Below are 18,724 nucleotides of genomic sequence, written 5' to 3'. Positions count from 1 at the left end.
AAGCCCGACGGGGGGCTCGATCTCATGAACCACCAGATCGTGACCTGAGCTGAAGTCAGATGCTTAACCGACTGCCACCCAGGCGCCCCCGGAAAGCTATTTTTAAAGCTAGAAATAACCAGTAAAATCCATGTGGGAAACCCAAGGTAGAGGTGGAGAAGCCCCAGGTTTGGTGCTATTTCCAGAGGGTAGTCCTGGAAAGCAGAAAACAAACAGCAGGCTGAACCACCGAGGCAGGAGCCCTAATGGGCTAATTAAAACCGAATAAAGTGAATTCAAATATGAAATATTTTTAACACACCGAAGACTGAGAAAATGGGCTCAGATTGAGAGTGTGTGTGAAAAGGATTGACTTGCAGGGACGGCTCCTCGGGCAGCCGGGAGAACGGAGAACGTCAGGCGGACTGAGAATCCGGCTCATTGAGTTTTTGTTGCTGTGTGCTCAGGAGACCCGTGCTTGCAGGGAGTTTGACCTTGGGCCTGGGGCACTTTGCAGGAGGGCGTTTATGACGCTGGCTGTTGAACACAGGCCTCGTATGATCGCGATCCTTACCGTCATTAGTGGTTTTCTCCCCTTGAGCTTTCATGGGCATATAACGTATATGAATTTAAGGTGTACGATGCGATGCTTAGAAATAGGTACGAATTGCAAAACTGTGACCCCCATGGGGTTACTTAATACCTCCGTGCCTTCACATAAGTATGGTTTTTTTGAGTGTGTGGTGATAACATTTAGGATCTACTCTCTTTGGCATCGTAGAAGTATAGACTACAGTATTGTTCATTATAGTCCCCGTGCTGTGTGTTAGCTCCCCAGAGTTTATTTATCTTGTAGCTGGGAGTTGGTTTTACTGTCATTAGTGTTGATTAAAGAGTGTTTCCTGTCTGTCTGTTTCATCTTGTGATGGGGGCTTTAGCTCTCTTTTTGTTGGGTTTTAACTTAAACGGCCAGCCGGAGTCATTCCGTTGTGTAGCACCTGTCGCTTGAAGGCAAAGAAGGAACTGGTGAAGAGAGTAGGCTATCTATTTTCTGGTTCAACAAGATCACTCTTCAGCTTTGCAAAGGGAAGATCTAGGTTTGAATCCCGGCTCAACCGATTACCGACCAGGAGATATTGAGAAAGTTGCCCTATGGCATCTCATAGCCTCGGTTTCCTCAGCTGAAACTCAGAATGATGGACCCTCCCTCCCTTAAACTTTGTAAGGGACCAGGAAAATGTAAATTGCCTTGCATGAATTGCTACTTGGTTGCTATTGTGCAAACATCCAGCTTCCCCTTTGAACACAGGGCATTGGTAGACCAGTAGCTGTTATTCTTAGTCTACTTAAGCACACTTCTAACAAGAGATTCTGATTGTATCATGTTTGGATGCCAAGCCACTCTGACCCCAGGGTCCTTTTCTACCTGAAATGAGAGTCTTCTAAAACAATGCCTTCTGTTAGGAGACAATGGGAACAGATAATAGGTGTGGTTACCAAAATAGGGACCATTTGGCGAGTGTCTCATGTTAGGTGGAAAAATACTGTATTCTAATTTAAGCTTAGATTACATCTCCATTTTTCTGGGCCGCCAAGAACATGGAAGCCATCATTTTTCTGATTGTTTTTTTTAAAGTTTATTTATTTGGAGAGAGAGAAAGACTCACTCAGGGGAGGGACAGAGAGAGAGAGGGAGAGAGAGAGAATCCCAAGCAGGCCCTGTGCCGTCAGCAGAGTCCAACTCGGGGCTCATTCTCACAAACCCTGAGATCATGACCTGAGCCAAGATCAAGAGTTGGATGTTCAACAGACTGAACCACCCAGGCATCCGTGTCTGATGTTTTTGTGAACGTCTACCGTGCGCCAGAAATTATGTTAGAGGCAGACATGGTCCCCCTGCTCTTAATGGTGCCTGGCGGGTGATACATATGTGAAATAGAATCACACAAATAAATATTTAATTACAGTTGTGGTAAGTGCTATGAAGGAAGAAGTCAGGGTGCATGTGAGTCCAAAACGGAGTGACCTACCTTTAATTTTCTGAGATAACTCTCCCTACTCCCCCACCCAGGAAAAAGGATGTCCTGGGAAAGCTCATTACATAAAAGCAATCTAATGAAGCAGAATGGAACCCAGCATGGATTAGAAAGGAGAGACAAGGATGTGACATTCCAGATTAGACCTTCCTTCATTCCTTGTCAATGGGCCCATGGGCCAGTACTCATTTTGCTAACTGGCTAGTGGAAATAGTGTCCTCCTTGGACTTCTGATTCTGTTTCCAGTGAAGATCTGGTTGTGTTAAGTTGCTTGGATGACAGCAGCAAGAAATTAAGATGATCAATTTAAAGTATGGGTGTCAGCACCAAGCAGCCCCTGGACACAACCAAATCTCAAAAAACTGAGACTGGAATCATCAACTGTGCCCAGCTCCCAGGGGTTGCACCGAGCAGAAAAGTGATACTAAGGAAGCATGTCAGATTGTAGAGCATTTCAGTAGGAGACAGATCTGAATGGTAACAGTTTCCAGGAGCTTCTAAGACTCTATACACGGAGTCCCTTTTGGGAGCCAGGCTTTCTCTGCTCCATCTCAACAAATCCAGAGAGAGGATGCCCTGCTCACCCCAGGCATGAGCTTGCCTTGGCAGCTTCAATGAGAGGATGGGGCCCGACATGATCTTCTACGTTACAGCTCAACTCTGGGACTCACCTTCCTTGGATGCTGGTCTCAGGTTTTTTTGTTACCTACTTTATGTTTGGCCATGTGGCTTGTTTCTTTTCCAATTTGTATCGGTCAAGTTGTTATGAATACCTGAGGAATGGAGGTCACCGTTCATTCAGAGCAGTCTCCTGTGAGAAAAGAAATAAACATTCAAGCCGCATACTTGCTTCACTGTCTTTGCGTCACATTCTATTTAAGATGGCCATGTGGGCACTATGGTAGATTGGGTCGAATCCATGAACTTAGTCTTGAACTCATCTTGGCTTTTGGGAGAACGGTGCAAAGTTATAGCAGTATATCGGGCACCTGCATGGCTCAGTCGGTTGGGTGTCTGGCTCTTGCCTTTAGCTCAGGTCATGATCTCAGAGTTTGTGGGTTCGAGCCCCACGTTGGGCTTTTGTGCCGATAGCGTGGAGCCTGCTTGGGACTCTCTCTCTCCCTCTCTCTCTCTGCCCCCACCCCACCTCAAAATAAATAAACTTAAAAAAGAAAGTTATGGTAGTAAATCATACCTGTTCCCTCACCAAAGCCTTAGTTGAATGAATTCACCAGTGGTTGTATAGAATAGGGTGGAGGTGTCAGTGATGGGGAAATTCTATTTTTAAGGAAGGAGAGGTGAAACAATTTTCTCATGGGCAAGGATTTTTATTTTTCAAATGGGCGTTTGAACTAAAGTGACTTACTGGCAGCTGTTTAATGGTTTTTGCCTCTTTGTTTTACAGAAACAAACAATCACTGCTGTCAGAAAAGAGGTAATTAGTTTCCCAGTCCCGGGGAAGTTTGGTTTTTAAATCCTCTCACAAATTGTATGTACTTTGGCTTTATGTTCTGCCCTCAGTAATGAAATGAAAAACCATGTGTGATGTTCAAACAGTTGTCTCGAAAGTAACGGGCAGCACAGAATGAGAAAGATTCTTTTGTAAGATCTACATGGATTGGTGCTGACGCTTGGGATATGAGACACCCTCAGAAGGCACAGATCTGAGGGACCTGGGAGTGAATGCCACAGTGTCTGCCTCCCCTCCCCGGCCCCTGCTCCTACAGTTAGGGGGACATTCAGAATCTGAACAGGCACACTACCCATTTTGGCAAATTTCGTGACCAGGGCACAAGACAGAGCCCTGGGATGCGTTGGCTGTTGAGGTTAGACCTGCTCTGTCAGCCGGGAGCACCTGAGGGAAAAGCCAAGCATCTGTCCCCATGTCTCGATTTAATGTTCCTTAGAACTTTTTGCTTTTTCAATTGGTGCCTTTTCCCGGACTGATACACGATGGGCTGCAGAGGCCCCTAGTTTGGAGCTTGGGGTCCCCTGTCTACTGTGAGCCTGTGTCCTGTTAGTACCAAGGTGGGTGGCTTGAGGGGATGGAATCGGGGGCTGTGACAGATAAATGGCTCCTGATTCTGGAGGCCACGTGGAAGTGCCAGTGTTAGTGACACTCAAGGTGGGGAAGTTGGACGTCTTCTAACTAGCACTGTGTCTTTTTCAGATCATGTATTACCAACAGGCCTTAATGAGGTCCACGGTGAAGTCTTCGGTGTCCCTTGGAGGGTATGTCCCTAATTAGTTGGTCTTGCTGAGGTTTGAACAAGAGGTGGGCAAGAGGAGAACTTTCCACTTTCAGGCAAACTTGAGCAGTCGTGGGTTGACATAAGAGCCTAAGGAACTCTGAGGGACAAAACCAGTCCCTTGAGGGTTAAGTTCCTGGTTCCTCAGTCTGTGTACATGTCCAGGTCTCATCTTGGGTTAGGCAAGATCAGGGATGGGGGTTTTTATACAAGTCTCGTCTCTCTTGGGATCCACTAAAGTGAGGATTGAGAAGGAGGGAAGAGTTGAAAGTTCATGAACCGTTCCTTGGGGCTCCATAGTGGCCTGTGTTCCTATCATTATTCACTCGAACTTATTAGAGATATTTGAGTTATGTTTACTGATTCAACGCACTATCAAATGTCCATTGTTAATCTTTGATTTCAAATACAATGATGATAAATTGGAAATTTACATTTTATTTATTGAACATTCAGGGTACCTTGATCCAGTCCCTCATAGAATACTATTTAGGAGACACAAAAGGGTTTAGTGCCCCCCAAATGTAAGCACTTGTCCTTTTAAAATGTGGAATTCATTATAGGCCCACCTTACTAACTCTAAGATTTTCCTGCACACATGAAAATGGACTTGGCTTGCTTCTGGGGGGGGGGGAGGCACAGTGTGACTAATCATTTATTTTGGCCGTGTAAGATTTCAGTTAACGGAACTACTCAAGATGGAAGGCGTTGTGTTTTGTCCAGTGCCTTTCTTTCGGTACTGTTAGGGGTTAGTCTCTTCGAAAAATCTTCAAATATCTTTTTTACCCCTTCCCCAATCCCTAGTTTGCAAACATACCACCTGCCTGATAAAATGGGTCCTGACCTCACCCACATTTTCCAATGACTTCTGACTGCAGCTCCGTCACAGATGGGAGTGGACCCCTATACTCAGTGGACATTCACCTTGGGTTATAATGATCATCCCTGTTTCATGACAAAGTAAAAACCATCTCCTCCGATGTTCCGGAGACCCGATCTAATGAAACCAAGCAGAAAGAACATTGAAGGAGACTCGAAGGCTGTTGGATACTTTTACCCCCACTTTCTAATTTTTATTTGTTTTACTGCCTCGTTACCGTTGTATGACGTCATTTGTGTTTGGACCTGTGACGTAGTTTTCTTTTTTCTTCCCTTGAGTGGCTCCACTGTAGGGGTCTTGCTGAGAAATAGGAGGGTCTGGGGAGAAATGACAGCAAGGGGCTCGAGTTCTGCACAGAACTCTACACCTCATGCTCGGGTGTCTCTCTAGGGCATGGATTCCGTTCTATCAAAATCTCGCGGCTGTGGGCAGACTTCACGGCAGGTGTCTCATGTACACCGTGGATACGATTCCCCGCCTAAGGGGTAGGGGCGCAGCAGGTTTTTCCAGACTGCCGGAACACCGGGAAATGTGCGGGCTAAGAAGGTCTCACTCCCATAGAAGGAATTAGTTCTTGTTCACATTTGCAAAATTGGGCTTCACACCTCGGTGAGCCCACAGGTTTTGGAGGATGAATGCATTATCCCGACAAAGGGTAGAACCTGCCGTGGCAGCAGAATCTCAGAGAGACCATGGCTGCCTCATGCTTCCAAGCAGGTGCCGAGACGCTGGTTCGAACACACGGGCACACGGCGTCGGCTTTGAATTTTGAAAACGCACGATTAAAGATAAAGAGGCTTTATTTTAATGAAATAGGTACAGGAGAGAGACTGCAAAGGGATTGGATGGGGAGACAGTGTTTCATCTCCCAAGTAGAGCCGGGACCACATCCCGTCGAATACCTGCCGTTCCCGAGGGCTATTAGAGCGTTTTTCTAAGAAGGCAGTAATAAGTATGTAACTAAATCGATAAAGAGGAAGGAGGGCAGGCTGGTCAATCAACCTGAGTATTGATTTTGTCTCTTGGGTGTTGAACTTCTAGGAAATCCTTTTCCGTTTGCTTTTCAGGATCGTCAAATACAGCGAGCAATTTCTGTCCAATGATGCCATCATGTCAGGCTGCCTCCCTAGCAATCCTTGGATAACAGATGACACCCAGTTCTGGGACTTGAATGCCAAATTGTATGTATTTGATACATTGGTGGTTTGTTTTTTTTTAAATAGGTTTTTGAGTTACAATTCACATGCCATACAATTCACCCAATTAAAGCGTGCAGTTCGGTGGTTTCTACTGTATTCCTAGAGTCGTGCCACCATCACCACAGTTAATTTTAAAACATTTTCATCACCCAAATAAGAACCCTTCCCCCTCTACCCCTCCCACCCTAGGCAACCACAAAAGTATCTTCTGTCTCAGCGCAGTTGCCCACTTTGGACATTTCGTGTGAATGGAATCATATAACATGTGGTCTTTTTTTGCGTGATTAGCTTTTTTTCTACTGAGCATAATGCTTTCAGGTTTTATCTGTATTGTATAGTGTATAATACATCCTTATTTATGGATGGATGATATTCACTGGAAAGATACACACTTTTTTATCCATTCATCGGTTAACGGACATTGGGTTATCTTGGTCTTTCAGCTATTATGAGTAATGCTGCTGTGAACACGCATGTACAGGGTTTTGTGTGGACGTATGTTTTCATTTCTCTTGGGTATGTACCTAGGAGTAGAATGGCCGGGTCGAATGGTAACTCTATATTAACAAGATACTGTTTTTGAAAAGAAAACGACCATCTCTATGGCTTTGCCTTTTCGACGTCTAATTAGAGAACAAGTAAGTTCCTGGAGGGCGGGGCCCTGCACCTGCCTTGGCAATCATACCACTCACTCCGTGGCTCTGTTTGTGAGTTTTGAGCAGTTGTCGCTGCTGATTGTGCCTATGTGAGCCTGTTGTTTGCCAGAGGGACAAAGGCAGAAATGCAGGAGAGCATCGGCCAACGAAGGAAGAAGAGACGGTATAATGGTCACGTCAGAGGGAGAGGTAGAGGAAGAGGGGAGGAAGGAAGGGGCTGTAGGAGTGGAAGAGGCAGGTGGGGTGATGGGGAAGATAGACAGCATCAGGTGCGTACCACAGTTTAGGTCACCACCGAGGCCATTGCCACCTAAGGCACGAGGAACATTCAGGTAGCACAGATCCAGCCAGGGAAGCAGTCATAGCTGGGAAATCCTTCCACCTCCTCCTCCTGGCCCTGCTGTGGGGGCCTGATGGGTTAAGGGGGGCACTCATCTGGAGGTCGGGGTGACTCGTTTACCAATATCAACCGCAGACCCGAAGACTCTAGAACCACCTTCCGGAGAGGCTTCCCTCCTACTCTGGGGGCTCTAGTTTGTAGGGTGGTTTTCCGGAGCCTCCGCCCGTCAATGGTGCCCGTTAAAAACAGGAAGCCTTGTTCTGAATGGTCTAGATCAGAAAGCCGTATTAAAATCACCTTGGGAGGCTTGACAACCAAAAGGTAAACAAAGCCCGATGTCCAGCCCTTACCCCCCGCAGCCTCTTAATTGGCCGGGGCTACCCTCGTATCCTCACCGGTGGTTTTGAAAAGCTCCCACTCGTTTTCATGAACAGCCGGGATTCGTGATACTGGTCTAGAGCATTGTGGCTCCCGGTGTGGTCCCGAGACCCGCAGCTGCAACACGAGCGGGGAGCTGGTTAGAAATGTGAACTCTTGGGCCGGGGTCGTGGACTTGGAAGCCTTTGTTTCCAAGGGGCTGTGCCGGGTTCTGGAGAATTTCATAAGGAATGGGAAGAAAAGCCAACCCTTTTCCTGATTTTCTGGAATGTTAGGCCTCAGCCAGCTGTGCTCAGATGTCCCACCTGGGAGCTGGGAGACCCTTCCAAACACGGAGGGGGCGTGGGACTTGCATGTTGGAGGATGCTTTGGGAGAGGGCCCATCGGTGACCACAGGGTCTACCTGGGGCTCGGGGCCTGAGGGCAGGTAAAGGAGGAACCACAAACTCCCTCCCACCAGATGCCGGTGGTGAAGGGGCGTGGGGAGGGGTGGCAGTGACCACAGCTCGCGTCACCAGTGCTGCTCTGGAAATCCTTCCTCTCTGGTCTGGTGTGGCAGCCTGACCGGCCCTCTGCTGGCCAGTCTCCACAAGCCTTGGAGGGCGCATCTGTGTTCCTTTGCCGGACTGTAAGGCCGTTGAATGTGGGCGTCCTTCTCGCCTCTGGGCCACCCGCTCTCCATAAGAGCCCCAGGGGACTTGTCCGAGGCTGCATTTTCCTAGCGAGGGATCACTTGTATTGTACGTCCGTGCAGGGATCGAGGGGGGAGGATCGGGTTGAGCCCTGGGCGGAGGGACTCGTGAACTTAGCGGGGGGGCTAAAGCCCCTCTCCCCCAGCCGGGCCACCCCCTGGCACGGCCCCTGTCTTGCATTGTGTCTGGTGCGTTTACAGATCATCGTCTTTGCAGGGTGGAAATCCCAACCAAGATGCGGGTGGAGCGATGGGCTTTCAACTTCAGTGAACTGATCCGAGACCCCAAGGGCCGGCAGAGCTTCCAGTACTTTCTCAAGAAAGAATTCAGTGGTGGGTCTTTTGATTTCTTTCACACATTTTTTGTTTTACAATTTTTTACTTTCAGCAACACACCTGTTAGAACTGTCTGGCAAAGCTTCTGAGGCTTTCTCGGTAGGTGTCTTCACAGCTCTGCGCCGGCGCGCTCTCCAACAGGCTCTTCTTGGACGTGTCCTTTCCATCCCTTCCAAGGGGCTCCATAGTGGGGGGTAGGGATGAGGGGTGTTGAATCTGCTAATGAAATCCGTCCGCCTTAGCATTACTCTAAGCATGGGCACGGGCCCGGTCCCCTCCGGCCGCTCTCTCACTTCCTCACCCTGATTCTACCGTCAGAGTCCGAGAGTCCCTCGCCAAGCCCTGGCCAGGAGGGAAGCGGAAAAACAAGCTTTCTCTTTTTGTCCTGAAGCCTGCTTTCCTTCAGCTCAGTGCTTCTCTGCCCAGGCTGTGCATTCGGTTCAACTGGGGAGATTTTAAAAACACATCTGCCCGGATGCCTTCTCCAGAGGCTCCTTTTGTTTTTGTTTTGTTTTTGGCTTGGGGTGGGTTCTCCGCAGGTCTGAAAACCCCCCCAGGTGATTCTAATACATGGCTGAGCTCTAGAACCATCTCAGCTCCTGCTCCGCTTCCTTCAGGGCCTTGGGAGTGTGCTGATTTTAGTGGGACGGGCGGGGCCCCGTTTTCTACTCCTGGTGTCTCAGAGACACACACTCTGGGTGTCCCCGCATGGTAGTAGGGAGGCCCTGGTGACTTTTTCCAACACACTGCCCCCGAGAAACACCTGGGAAAACGAAAGGCCAGATTAAAACCGGTTTCATCAGGCCAAACATTCAATTGGCTTCACCAGCTTTGGCTGAGATGTGTGCTTTTATGGGATTCGTCATCTGCTTACTGAATCCCCCCAGCCCTGCAAAGCATCCCATTTGAACCTGGCTTCTCAGCTGCTGGCTCCCAGGACCCATTTGTCCCGGGGGTTGCTCCTGAACTAATCCCAGGGGACAGGCCATTAGCCTCTTTGACCGCCTGATGCAGCGCATCACGTTATAATGTGGATCCCTGACAATCCTCTCTAATCAAGCCTAATTGCCATGATAACGGTAAAACCCAGAACAGATGATGGGAAAGGCAAGTGCCTTTAGCTGGGGCCCCTGGAGCAACCGGAGAATAAGAGGATAGGCTGCCATCTAGTGGCAAAACGACAAACCACACCCCCGGGCTGATCCCGTCCATTACTTAGTGACGGCGAGATCACTTTGAAAAGACTTCCCTGTTAATTCTAATGGGGTACGTGGGTGGCTCAGTCAGTGAAGCATCCCTCCTGATTTCAGATCAGGTCATGATATCACTCTCACAGCTCGTGGGTTCGACCTCCGTGGGGCTCTCTCTACCCCCCCCCCCCACCCCGCAAACTAAAGAAATGTAAAAAAAAAAAAACAACACAAACTTCGGTGATTCCTCATGAGATTCCCAAGGCTTCAGGTGTAAACAGGGAAGATGAGTCATCGTTTTTCTTATTTAATTAAAATTAAAAAAAAATTGACATAGACCTCACATACCATAAATACACAGACCGCGTAATTCACATGCCATAATCCTTTCAAAGTGTACAAAGTAGTGATTTTTAGTACATTCACAAAGTCGCACAACCATCAACACTATAGAATTATAGAACGTTTTCGCCACTTCCAAAACAAACCCCTTACTCATTAAAAGTCGAGCCCTATTCCTCTCTCCTCCTCTGCCCCCCACTACTTTCTCCTCCACCCCCGCCCCCCTCCCCCAGTCCTAGGCGACCACTCATTTATTTTCTATCTTCGTGGGTCTGCCTGTTCTGGACATTTCCTATAAATGGAATTATACACCGTGTGGCTTTTTGTCTTTCACGCAGCAAAGCGTTTTCAGGGTTCATCTCTGCTATGGCGTTGGGCAGTGGTTCAGTTCTTTTCATGACCAAATAATACTCCACGGTGTGGATATACCGCATTTTGTCTATCCACTCATCATTTGGTGGCCCTTGGGGTGGTTAAGACTTTTTGGCTATCGCGAATAATGCTGCTCTGCACATTCATGTACACATTTTCGTGTGCTCGTTTAGTGTTTTACGGCAGTAAAATATTCATGACATGAAATGTATCATTTTAACCATCTCTACAGGTACAGTTGGGTTCAGTATCTCCAACACTGCCGTTCAACTGTCTCCACCATCCGACTCCAGAACTTTTTTACCTTCCCCAACGGAAACTCTGTCCCCGTTAAACACTAACTCCCCAGTCTCCCTTCCCCCAGTCACATGACTCTGTGAATGTGACTGTTTTAGGTACCTCGTATAAGTAGAATCTTATATTTTTTTTTTGTGCATTTGAACTGGCTTATTTCAAGGTGCATCCCTGTTGTAGCCCATGTTAGAATTTTATTCCTTGTGAAGGCTGAATCAGGCACCTGGGTGGCTCAGTCAGTTGAGCATCTGACTTCAGCTCAGGTCATGATCTCAGGTTGGTGGGTCTGAACCCCACGTGGGGCTCGCTGCTTTCAGTGCAGAGCTCGCTTCAGCCCCTCTGTTTCCCTCTCTCTCCGTCCATCTCCCATTCACACACTCTCTCTCAAAACTCAATAAACATCGGGGCGCCTGGGTGGCGCAGTCAGTTGAGCGTCCGACTTCAGCCAGGTCACGATCTCGCGGTCCGTGAGTTCGAGCCCCGCGTCGGGCTCTGGGCTGATGGCTCAGAGCCTGGAGCCTGTTTCCGATTCTGTGTCTCCCTCTCTCTCTGCCCCTCCCCCGTTCATGCTCTGTCTCTCTCTGTCCCAAAAATAAATAAACGTTGAAAAAAAAAAAAGAAATTAAAAAAAAAAACTCAATAAACATTAAGCAAAAGAGGCTATACATATCCCATTGTAGGTATAGACCACGTTCTGGGTATCCATTCACCTGCTGGTAGACATTTTTGTTTCGCACCTTTGGCTGTTGTGAATAACTGCTCATTTAACCTAAAGCAATCGGCTATCTTGTGCCCTGGGTGAGGTGGTCTGCGTTGCACCCGATGTGAAACCGACATCTGTCCCTTAAAAGCATCGCTGGCCTGTTTATTCGTGCCTGTGATCTCAGTCCTCAGAACACCCTGAAGTTCATGCCAAAGAGGAGGGACCTGTATAGGGTTATGGGACAGACGTCAACTAGCCTAGGATTGTGCGGCTTTTTCCATTCCGAAGCACCTGGGAGCTTTCCAGAAAATGCTGTGAAAGGAGATGAGGGGGAGTTCTTGTCTATTTCCCCACACCACGGTGTGCTGTGATTTACAAGCACGTGCGTGCGCGTGCACGCACACAGGCACTTGCTGTCCCCCTGGTGTGATCATCTTTATTTTCTCAGGCAAAAATGACCACCTGGGACGATGGCGCCAGAGGATTCACCTTCCTTGTGGGTGCCGTGGAGACGGATTAGAGAGTTTTACGTTGAAAGGAAGGGAAGGCTCGGGAGGAGACTGGCTTTTCCTTCTGGAGTCTGTGTGGCTCGGGCGACCCTCTGTTATGTCCCCCACTGGCCAGGCCTTCCCTGAGAGTGAGTCTATCAGCTTCGCTGCCTGTGTAGCCTCTCTGGAAGCACCTTTGGCTGGAGGGGCTATCAAAGGGGGGGGGCGGGGCTTTACACGCCAAGGAGGCAGAAGTCACGTGCAGTCACTGAACATGAGCAAAGCAAACGGGGACCTTTATGGAGAAAGCCTGTCGTGTAGCAGTAGATGTTCATAAGCCTAATCAGATGCCGACTTGCTCGAGAAATGTTTGCTACAGCTAAATTCCAGACAGGCAAGCTTGGGACAGTCCTATCTTTGTCTAGCCTCACAGGGTGCCCTGGTTTGTTCTGCAGAGGGAAGGAAGGTGTTCACTGGGCTGGGGACCGAATCCACCCCAGCTGACCCGTTTCCTTTCTCTCTTCTTTTCTTCACCCGCCTTGGTTCCTGCTTGGCTTTCATCTGCGTGGACCCCTCCTCCTCGTGCAGGGGAGAATCTGGGATTCTGGGAAGCCTGTGAAGATCTGAAGTACGGAGATCAGTCCAAGGTCAAGGAGAAAGCGGAGGAGATTTACAAGTGAGGACCAGCCAGATTGTTGGGAGAGCTGCCCGGGGGGCCTCTGCTGGCCACCCCCTTGCGTTTGAGGTTGAGATCGAATGGGAGGGACCACATTCCTGGTGTGGGCCTTAGTCACTGCACCTGCTGTGCTATGGATAGCTATCTCCTCGCTAAGGCTTGGGGCTCCCTCGGAAGAAAGTCTGGGAAGGCGCATGATGTCACCGCCCTGCACCAAGGGGGATGTGCTCAGGAGTTAAAGCAGGCTGCCCCGAGTTATAGTGCAAAGTGCTTTGTCTTTGACCAAACCCCCCCTTAGATGTCTCGAGAGGGGTGTGCGCGCGTGCGTGTTTGAGAGGAGAGAGACAACAGGTGGTGTGGGAAAACTTCCTCTCCCCAGTCATCTTGCAGAAGTCAGGACCACAAAGAGAGGGAGATCCCCCAAGCCTCTGGGACCGTGCACCCCGCTTGGGCGTACAAATGTGCGTACATCTCTAATCTTGCACCTAATGGCTGTAGGCCCCACTTGCTCGTTCTAGCAGTGAGTCTGTTCTGCTCCAGCCCTGCCTTTCCCCTAAGCCACCTTCTGTGTTACCCAGGAAGCGGGGGTTCCAGTTCAGAGGGCCTCAGAGGGCCAGGCCTCCCTCTCATGGCCCGGTAGAGAGAGAGAGAGAGAGAGAGAGAGAGAGAGAGAGAGACAGCCGGTGCTGCCGGGTGCCAAGCGGTTGAGATCTGCACCCTCCCTCCCCCGAGCACTGGACGTAGGGGACACCAGTCTTGGGCTCTGAGTGCCCAGCACGTTCGGGTCGTACTCACATGCGTAGCCATGGTTGTCAAAGCCCTGCTGCCGTGCTGGGCTGGGACCAGTCCCCGGCAGCCAGCGGACTGTGGCGCTGAGCTTGGGGCAGCAGGCCAGGTGGCCCCTCCCCTCTGTGCACTCGTCTATCTCAACCTCTCGTGTCCCTCCAGCGGACTCAGAGTGGACCACTGCAACTTTGGGAAAGGCACCAATAACACTGAAGGCAAGGGCTGGAGGTCTCGGGCTTCACGCTTGGAGGCTTCTGCACTTTGTCAACAACGTGTCCACCTCCTCCCACACGGACCGTGCACCGAGAGAGACAGGGGTGACGGAGGGATTGTGGTTCCAGGAAGGTCCTGTGACATCCTTCCCGGGAACAGTGGCACCTGACTGCCACACACACACACACACACACACACACACACCCTAACTCCAAAAATCCACTGTAAGAAAACTAGCTGTCTTCACCTTTATAGCAGCTTCCTTTCTCTCCAGGGTCCCCGGGTATGTGATGTTAGTCCGAATCCCCAAATTAAATTTTTTTAATGTTTATTTATTTTGGAGAGAGAGAGAGAGAGAGAGAGAGACAGAGCGTGAGTAGGGGAGGGTCAGAGAGAGGGAGACACAGAATCTGAAGCAGGCTCCAGGCTTCAAGCTGTCAGCACAAAGCCTGAGGTGGGGCTCGAACTCATGAACCGCGAGATCATGACCTGAGCCGAAGTTGGACACTTAACCGACTGAGCCACCCAGGCGCCCCTAAATCTCCAGATTTTAACGTACAGCTGCATAGTGTGGCAAAACATTCACGCATCTCTAACCCTGAAACAACTCAGAAGGGGGAACAGTGGGGAGCCATGTGGCTGGGTTTGGGTTCTCTCTGGGACCATTAGCAAGGATGCCCTCGTCATCCACCCTCTGGGCGCTGGGACTATAGGTTGCTTCCCGACCCAGCATTTGAGATTCATTTCTAAATGCATCTAGAGCGCCTGGCTGGCTCCGTCAGTGGAGCAGATGACTCTTGATCTCGGGGGCAGTGGGTTTGAGCCTCACGTTGGGGATAGAGATTACTTGAAAAAATTTTTTTTTTCTAAATACATCTAGGCTGGGCCAAAGGAGAGCAGGGGCCCTGGGACACCTGTCTAGGGGTGTCTCAGCCTGGTTCCGGGTGGGCCCCAAATCCTGGTGAATGAGGCAGACGGCATTACGTTGGAAATTGGATTCTTTATTCTAACGCCTGGTGTTGCCCACCAACATTTTGTTTTTTTCTCTTAGGGGCAGGGGACGCTAAAGTTAAATATTCCCCTTCTGAAGACCGGCGTGACTGTTTTCTTGCGTCTGAGAAATGTCACGTGACAACCTGTTCAGGGCTCTTTCCTGTCTCCTAAAAAAAAAAGGACCGCTTTCATTCCCGGTGACCTGAGTCATGTCAGTCCCTCCCTCCCAAGGGGCTGTGAACTTTCATTCACGGACTTGGGTTAGCTACTCGCTAACGTTTCCCTCCCTGCTCCAGGCTATTCTTGGCCCCCGGGGCGAGGCGGTGGATAAACATAGATGGCAAAACCATGGACATCACGGTCAAGGGGCTGAGGCACCCTCACCGCTACGTGCTGGATGCCGCGCAAACCCACATTTACATGCTCATGAAGAAGGTAGGTGGGGCCGGTGCTGATGGCGCGTAGGGGCCAGGGAGCCCTTCCCTTCCCGGGCACCAGGGAAATACGGGAACAAAGGGAGATGCCGGGCGGCTTCCTTTGCTGGTGGTGAGATGCAGGACAGTCAGCTTGCACCACCTGTCCGCTGGTCTGGAACCTTGCCGAGCCCCCCGTCTTGGTGGCTGGGAAGGACCACTTACAGGTGCGGTGTGTGTCCTTAGGGGCTGTCGCTCTGTGGTGGCCGTAGAGGCAGTCATGACCCTGGTGATGAAAGCGTTGCTGTAACAGCTGTTCTTTGCCGAGCGGCTTGGGAGGTGCGGTCACGATGCAGAGCATGGAACTTTGTACCAAGGACAACCCGTGGGACAGGACTTGCTTCTCCAGAGTCCAGTGGTTTGTCCAGGGTCTCCCGGAGGTAGAGTCGAGAGTCCAGCTGTGTCTGCCTGCACCCAGAGGCTGAGCTCTTCGTCTCTTCCCGAGAATGGTGGCAGTTAAGGTGGCCCTGGCCCTAAGCAAATATCTCATTCGCTGGAGGAGGGGGAGGTTAGTACCCGAAAGAGACAAATGTGGTGTGATTCTGGTAAAACCCTGTGCGAATTCAGGTAGGTTTCTGGGTTCTGCTGTTTTTTGTTTTTTGTTTTTTAACGTTTTATTTATTTTTGAGACAGGGAGAGACAGAGCATGAACAGGGGAGGGGCAGAGAGAGAGGGAGACACAGAATCCGAAACAGGCTCCGGGCTCCGAGCGGTCAGCACAGAGCCCGACGCGGGGCTCGAACTCACGGACAGCGAGATCGTGACCTGGGCCGAAGTCGGCCGCTCAACCGACTGAGCCACCCAGGCGCCCCTGGGTTATGTTTTTAAAAATGTTTATTTATTTATTTTGAGAGAGAGAGGGAGAAGGGCAGAGAGAGAGAGAGAATCCCAAGCAAGCTCTGCACTGTCAGCTCAGAGCCCAAGTCGGGTTTCGATCCCACAACCCTGGGATCATGACCTGAGTCAAAATCAAGAGTCAGAAGCTTAACCGACTGAGCCACCCAGGCACCCCACATTTTGATTCTTAAAAATGTGCTTTTTTTAATGAAAAAAAGGGGGGTACCTGGGTGGCTCTGTCGGTTGAGTGTCCGACTTTGGCTCAGGTCATGATCTCGCGGTTCATGACTTTGAGCCCCGTGTTGGGCTCTGTGCTGACAGCTCAGAGCCTGGAGCCTGCTTCGGATTCTTTGTCTCCCTCTCTCTGTGACCCTCCCCTGCTCACACTTGGTCTCTGTCTCTCAAAAATAAATAAAAATTTAAAAAAAAATTTTTAATGTGATTTTTTATACAGCCTTTTACAGAGATACCCAGGAAAGCCAGATAGTAGCCAGAAAAAAACAGAGCCGTGGGTAACTTAAGGACAGTGTATACACTTAGTAGATTGTGTGTCACGAGAGGCTGTGTCCTATGACAATAAAGTCAACATGACCCACCAATCCATAGTCCCCACTCCCAACCTCTGTCCTAGTTCTTGTAACTTTCACCGCTACCGCTCAGTGTTTAGAATGGAACTGTTTTGATAAATTTAAAAAACCCTAGGTCCCTATGTCATTGCTGTGGGCTTTGTCCCATATTTATTAGAATGAGAGTTTTGAGTTGAACCTGCACGTAATGAGCATTTGTGAAGCGAGTTCTCTGAACCTGCATAAGAGGAATCTGAGTCTTGGTTTTTCTTTTCTTTTTTTAAGTTTATTCATTTATTTTAAGAGAGAGCATGTGTGAGAGGGGCAGAGAAAGAGAGAGAGAGAGAGAGAGAGAGGGAGAGGAGAGAGAATCCCAAGCAGGCTCCGCATTGTCAGTGTGGAGCCCGATGTGGGTCTCAAACTCATGAATTGTGAGCTCATGACCTGAGCTGAAATCGAGTCGGATGCTTAACTGACGGAGCCACCCAGGTGCCCCCTTGCTTTGTTTTGTTTTCTCTCGCTTTTATATCTAAGTTCAGGGCAGAAAGGGATGTTCATGGGCATCAAGGTGAACTCCATGCTCATGGCTGTTCATTTTCCTTGGAGGCAGATACTGGGCGGGAGAGGTGGGATACAAGTGTCCTCTCATGCTTACTTGGCCGAAGCCCCCCCCAGGTGGATTTTAGTGGGGGGGTTATAGACAGTTCTCTAAACCAAAGTGTAGCAGAATCAACGGGACGCTTCTTAAGACTCCAACTGTCCCATCCTGGGCATTTCTGACTTAGTGGGACTAGGGAGGGGGCCTGAAGACGTGCATTCGTAGCAAGTTGCCAAGTGAAATTGACTCTGCGGGTCCAGGGGCCGTACTTGACCACAGTTGCTTTAGCCGCACACCTGAATGCCTTTCCCGCAAGGGTACAGGTTCTCTTAACTTTGCCATCTGACTGCCCAGGGAGGGCTTGAAAACAGCAAGTGTATGTGTTTGATTTGACACCTCCCCTCTCGTAATTACTGTTTTTCTCTTGTTCCCCCTAGGATTCTTATGCTCGCTATTTAAAATCTCCAATCTATAAGGAAATGCTGGCCAAAGCCATTGAACCTCAGGAAACCACCAAGAGAAGGCAAGTGGGATGGACTATAATTGCTGGTTGCCTGCTGTTTTGTTTACAGAGAAGTGAGGGTCTTTTTCAGCCCAATGGTCATGATTGAGATACTTGCTTGATGAAAATATTGGGAACTGGGAAGGATTTCTTAGGGGTATGATTGCCTCATTGGCTTCATAATGCCCTGAATTAACCCCGGCAAGATTTCCTTAGTAATTACTGCCACTAAGTTTTGTTTCCCTTACTCTGGTTTGGAAACGTTCTGATTACCAGACCGATAATTACCCTATGGCAAATGGAAGCATCTCATTGGTTTTTTCATTTGCTACCCTTCTTGGGGCGCCTGGGTGGCTCGGTCGGCTAAGCGTCCGATTTCGGCTCGGGTCATGATCTCACGGTTCGTGGGTTCGAGCCCCGAGTCAGGCTCTGTGCTGACGGCTCAGAGCCTGGAGCCTGCTTCGGATTCTGGGTCTCCCTTGCTCTCTGCCCCTCCCCTACTCGTGTTCTGTCTCCCTCTCAAAAAGAAATAAACATTAAAAAATTTTAAATTTTAAATTTTTTAAAAAAGTTGCTATACTCCTTCACCTTGAAACTGATTTGTGGGAATTAAATTAGCTACATCCTTGTATCCCTGGAATGTCCTAAGACCTTGGAGAGCACAGCAGACTATGCCTCAAGAAAAATGGTGGACTGATGCGGAAAAACGACAGTGACATTCTAAGTGTTCTTGTTGACTCCAGGGACTGCCTGTCAGCAAGTCCCCCGTTAACTGGTTCCTCCTGCTCACTTCCTCCTTGGAGATGTGGATCATCTCAACTGGCAGAACCCTTGGGCAAAGGATGCAGTGTTCTGAAGGGCAGTTTGAACCCTTTTCTGGAGGGGTAAAAGAACACTCTCTAGGGAGGGACTGAAGATTCAAAAGAGTAACCAAATGACAGCATGAA

General features: G+C 49.4%; 1 protein-coding gene across 2 annotated transcripts in view; it reads left to right on the top strand.

Moving 5' to 3' along the window:
• The window catches only part of RGS9 (regulator of G protein signaling 9), a 70,450-nt gene that overhangs the window by 39,617 nt on the left and 12,109 nt on the right, over window positions 1–18,724 (top strand). For both annotated transcript variants that reach the window (XM_045489518.1, XM_045489517.1), the window contains exons 10-16: window positions 3,421–3,450; window positions 4,186–4,247; window positions 6,212–6,325; window positions 8,626–8,741; window positions 12,722–12,809; window positions 15,098–15,236; window positions 17,713–17,798. In XM_045489518.1, coding sequence (XP_045345474.1) covers window positions 3,421–3,450; window positions 4,186–4,247; window positions 6,212–6,325; window positions 8,626–8,741; window positions 12,722–12,809; window positions 15,098–15,236; window positions 17,713–17,798 — 635 coding nt within the window. The remainder of the gene's footprint in view (window positions 1–3,420; window positions 3,451–4,185; window positions 4,248–6,211; window positions 6,326–8,625; window positions 8,742–12,721; window positions 12,810–15,097; window positions 15,237–17,712; window positions 17,799–18,724) is intronic.

Source organism: Leopardus geoffroyi, chromosome E1 (assembly GCF_018350155.1).
Source record: "Leopardus geoffroyi isolate Oge1 chromosome E1, O.geoffroyi_Oge1_pat1.0, whole genome shotgun sequence".
NCBI lineage: Eukaryota > Metazoa > Chordata > Mammalia > Carnivora > Felidae > Leopardus > Leopardus geoffroyi.
Note: the sequence above shows the minus strand (reverse complement) of the source record. Positions and strands in the feature narration are given on the sequence as shown.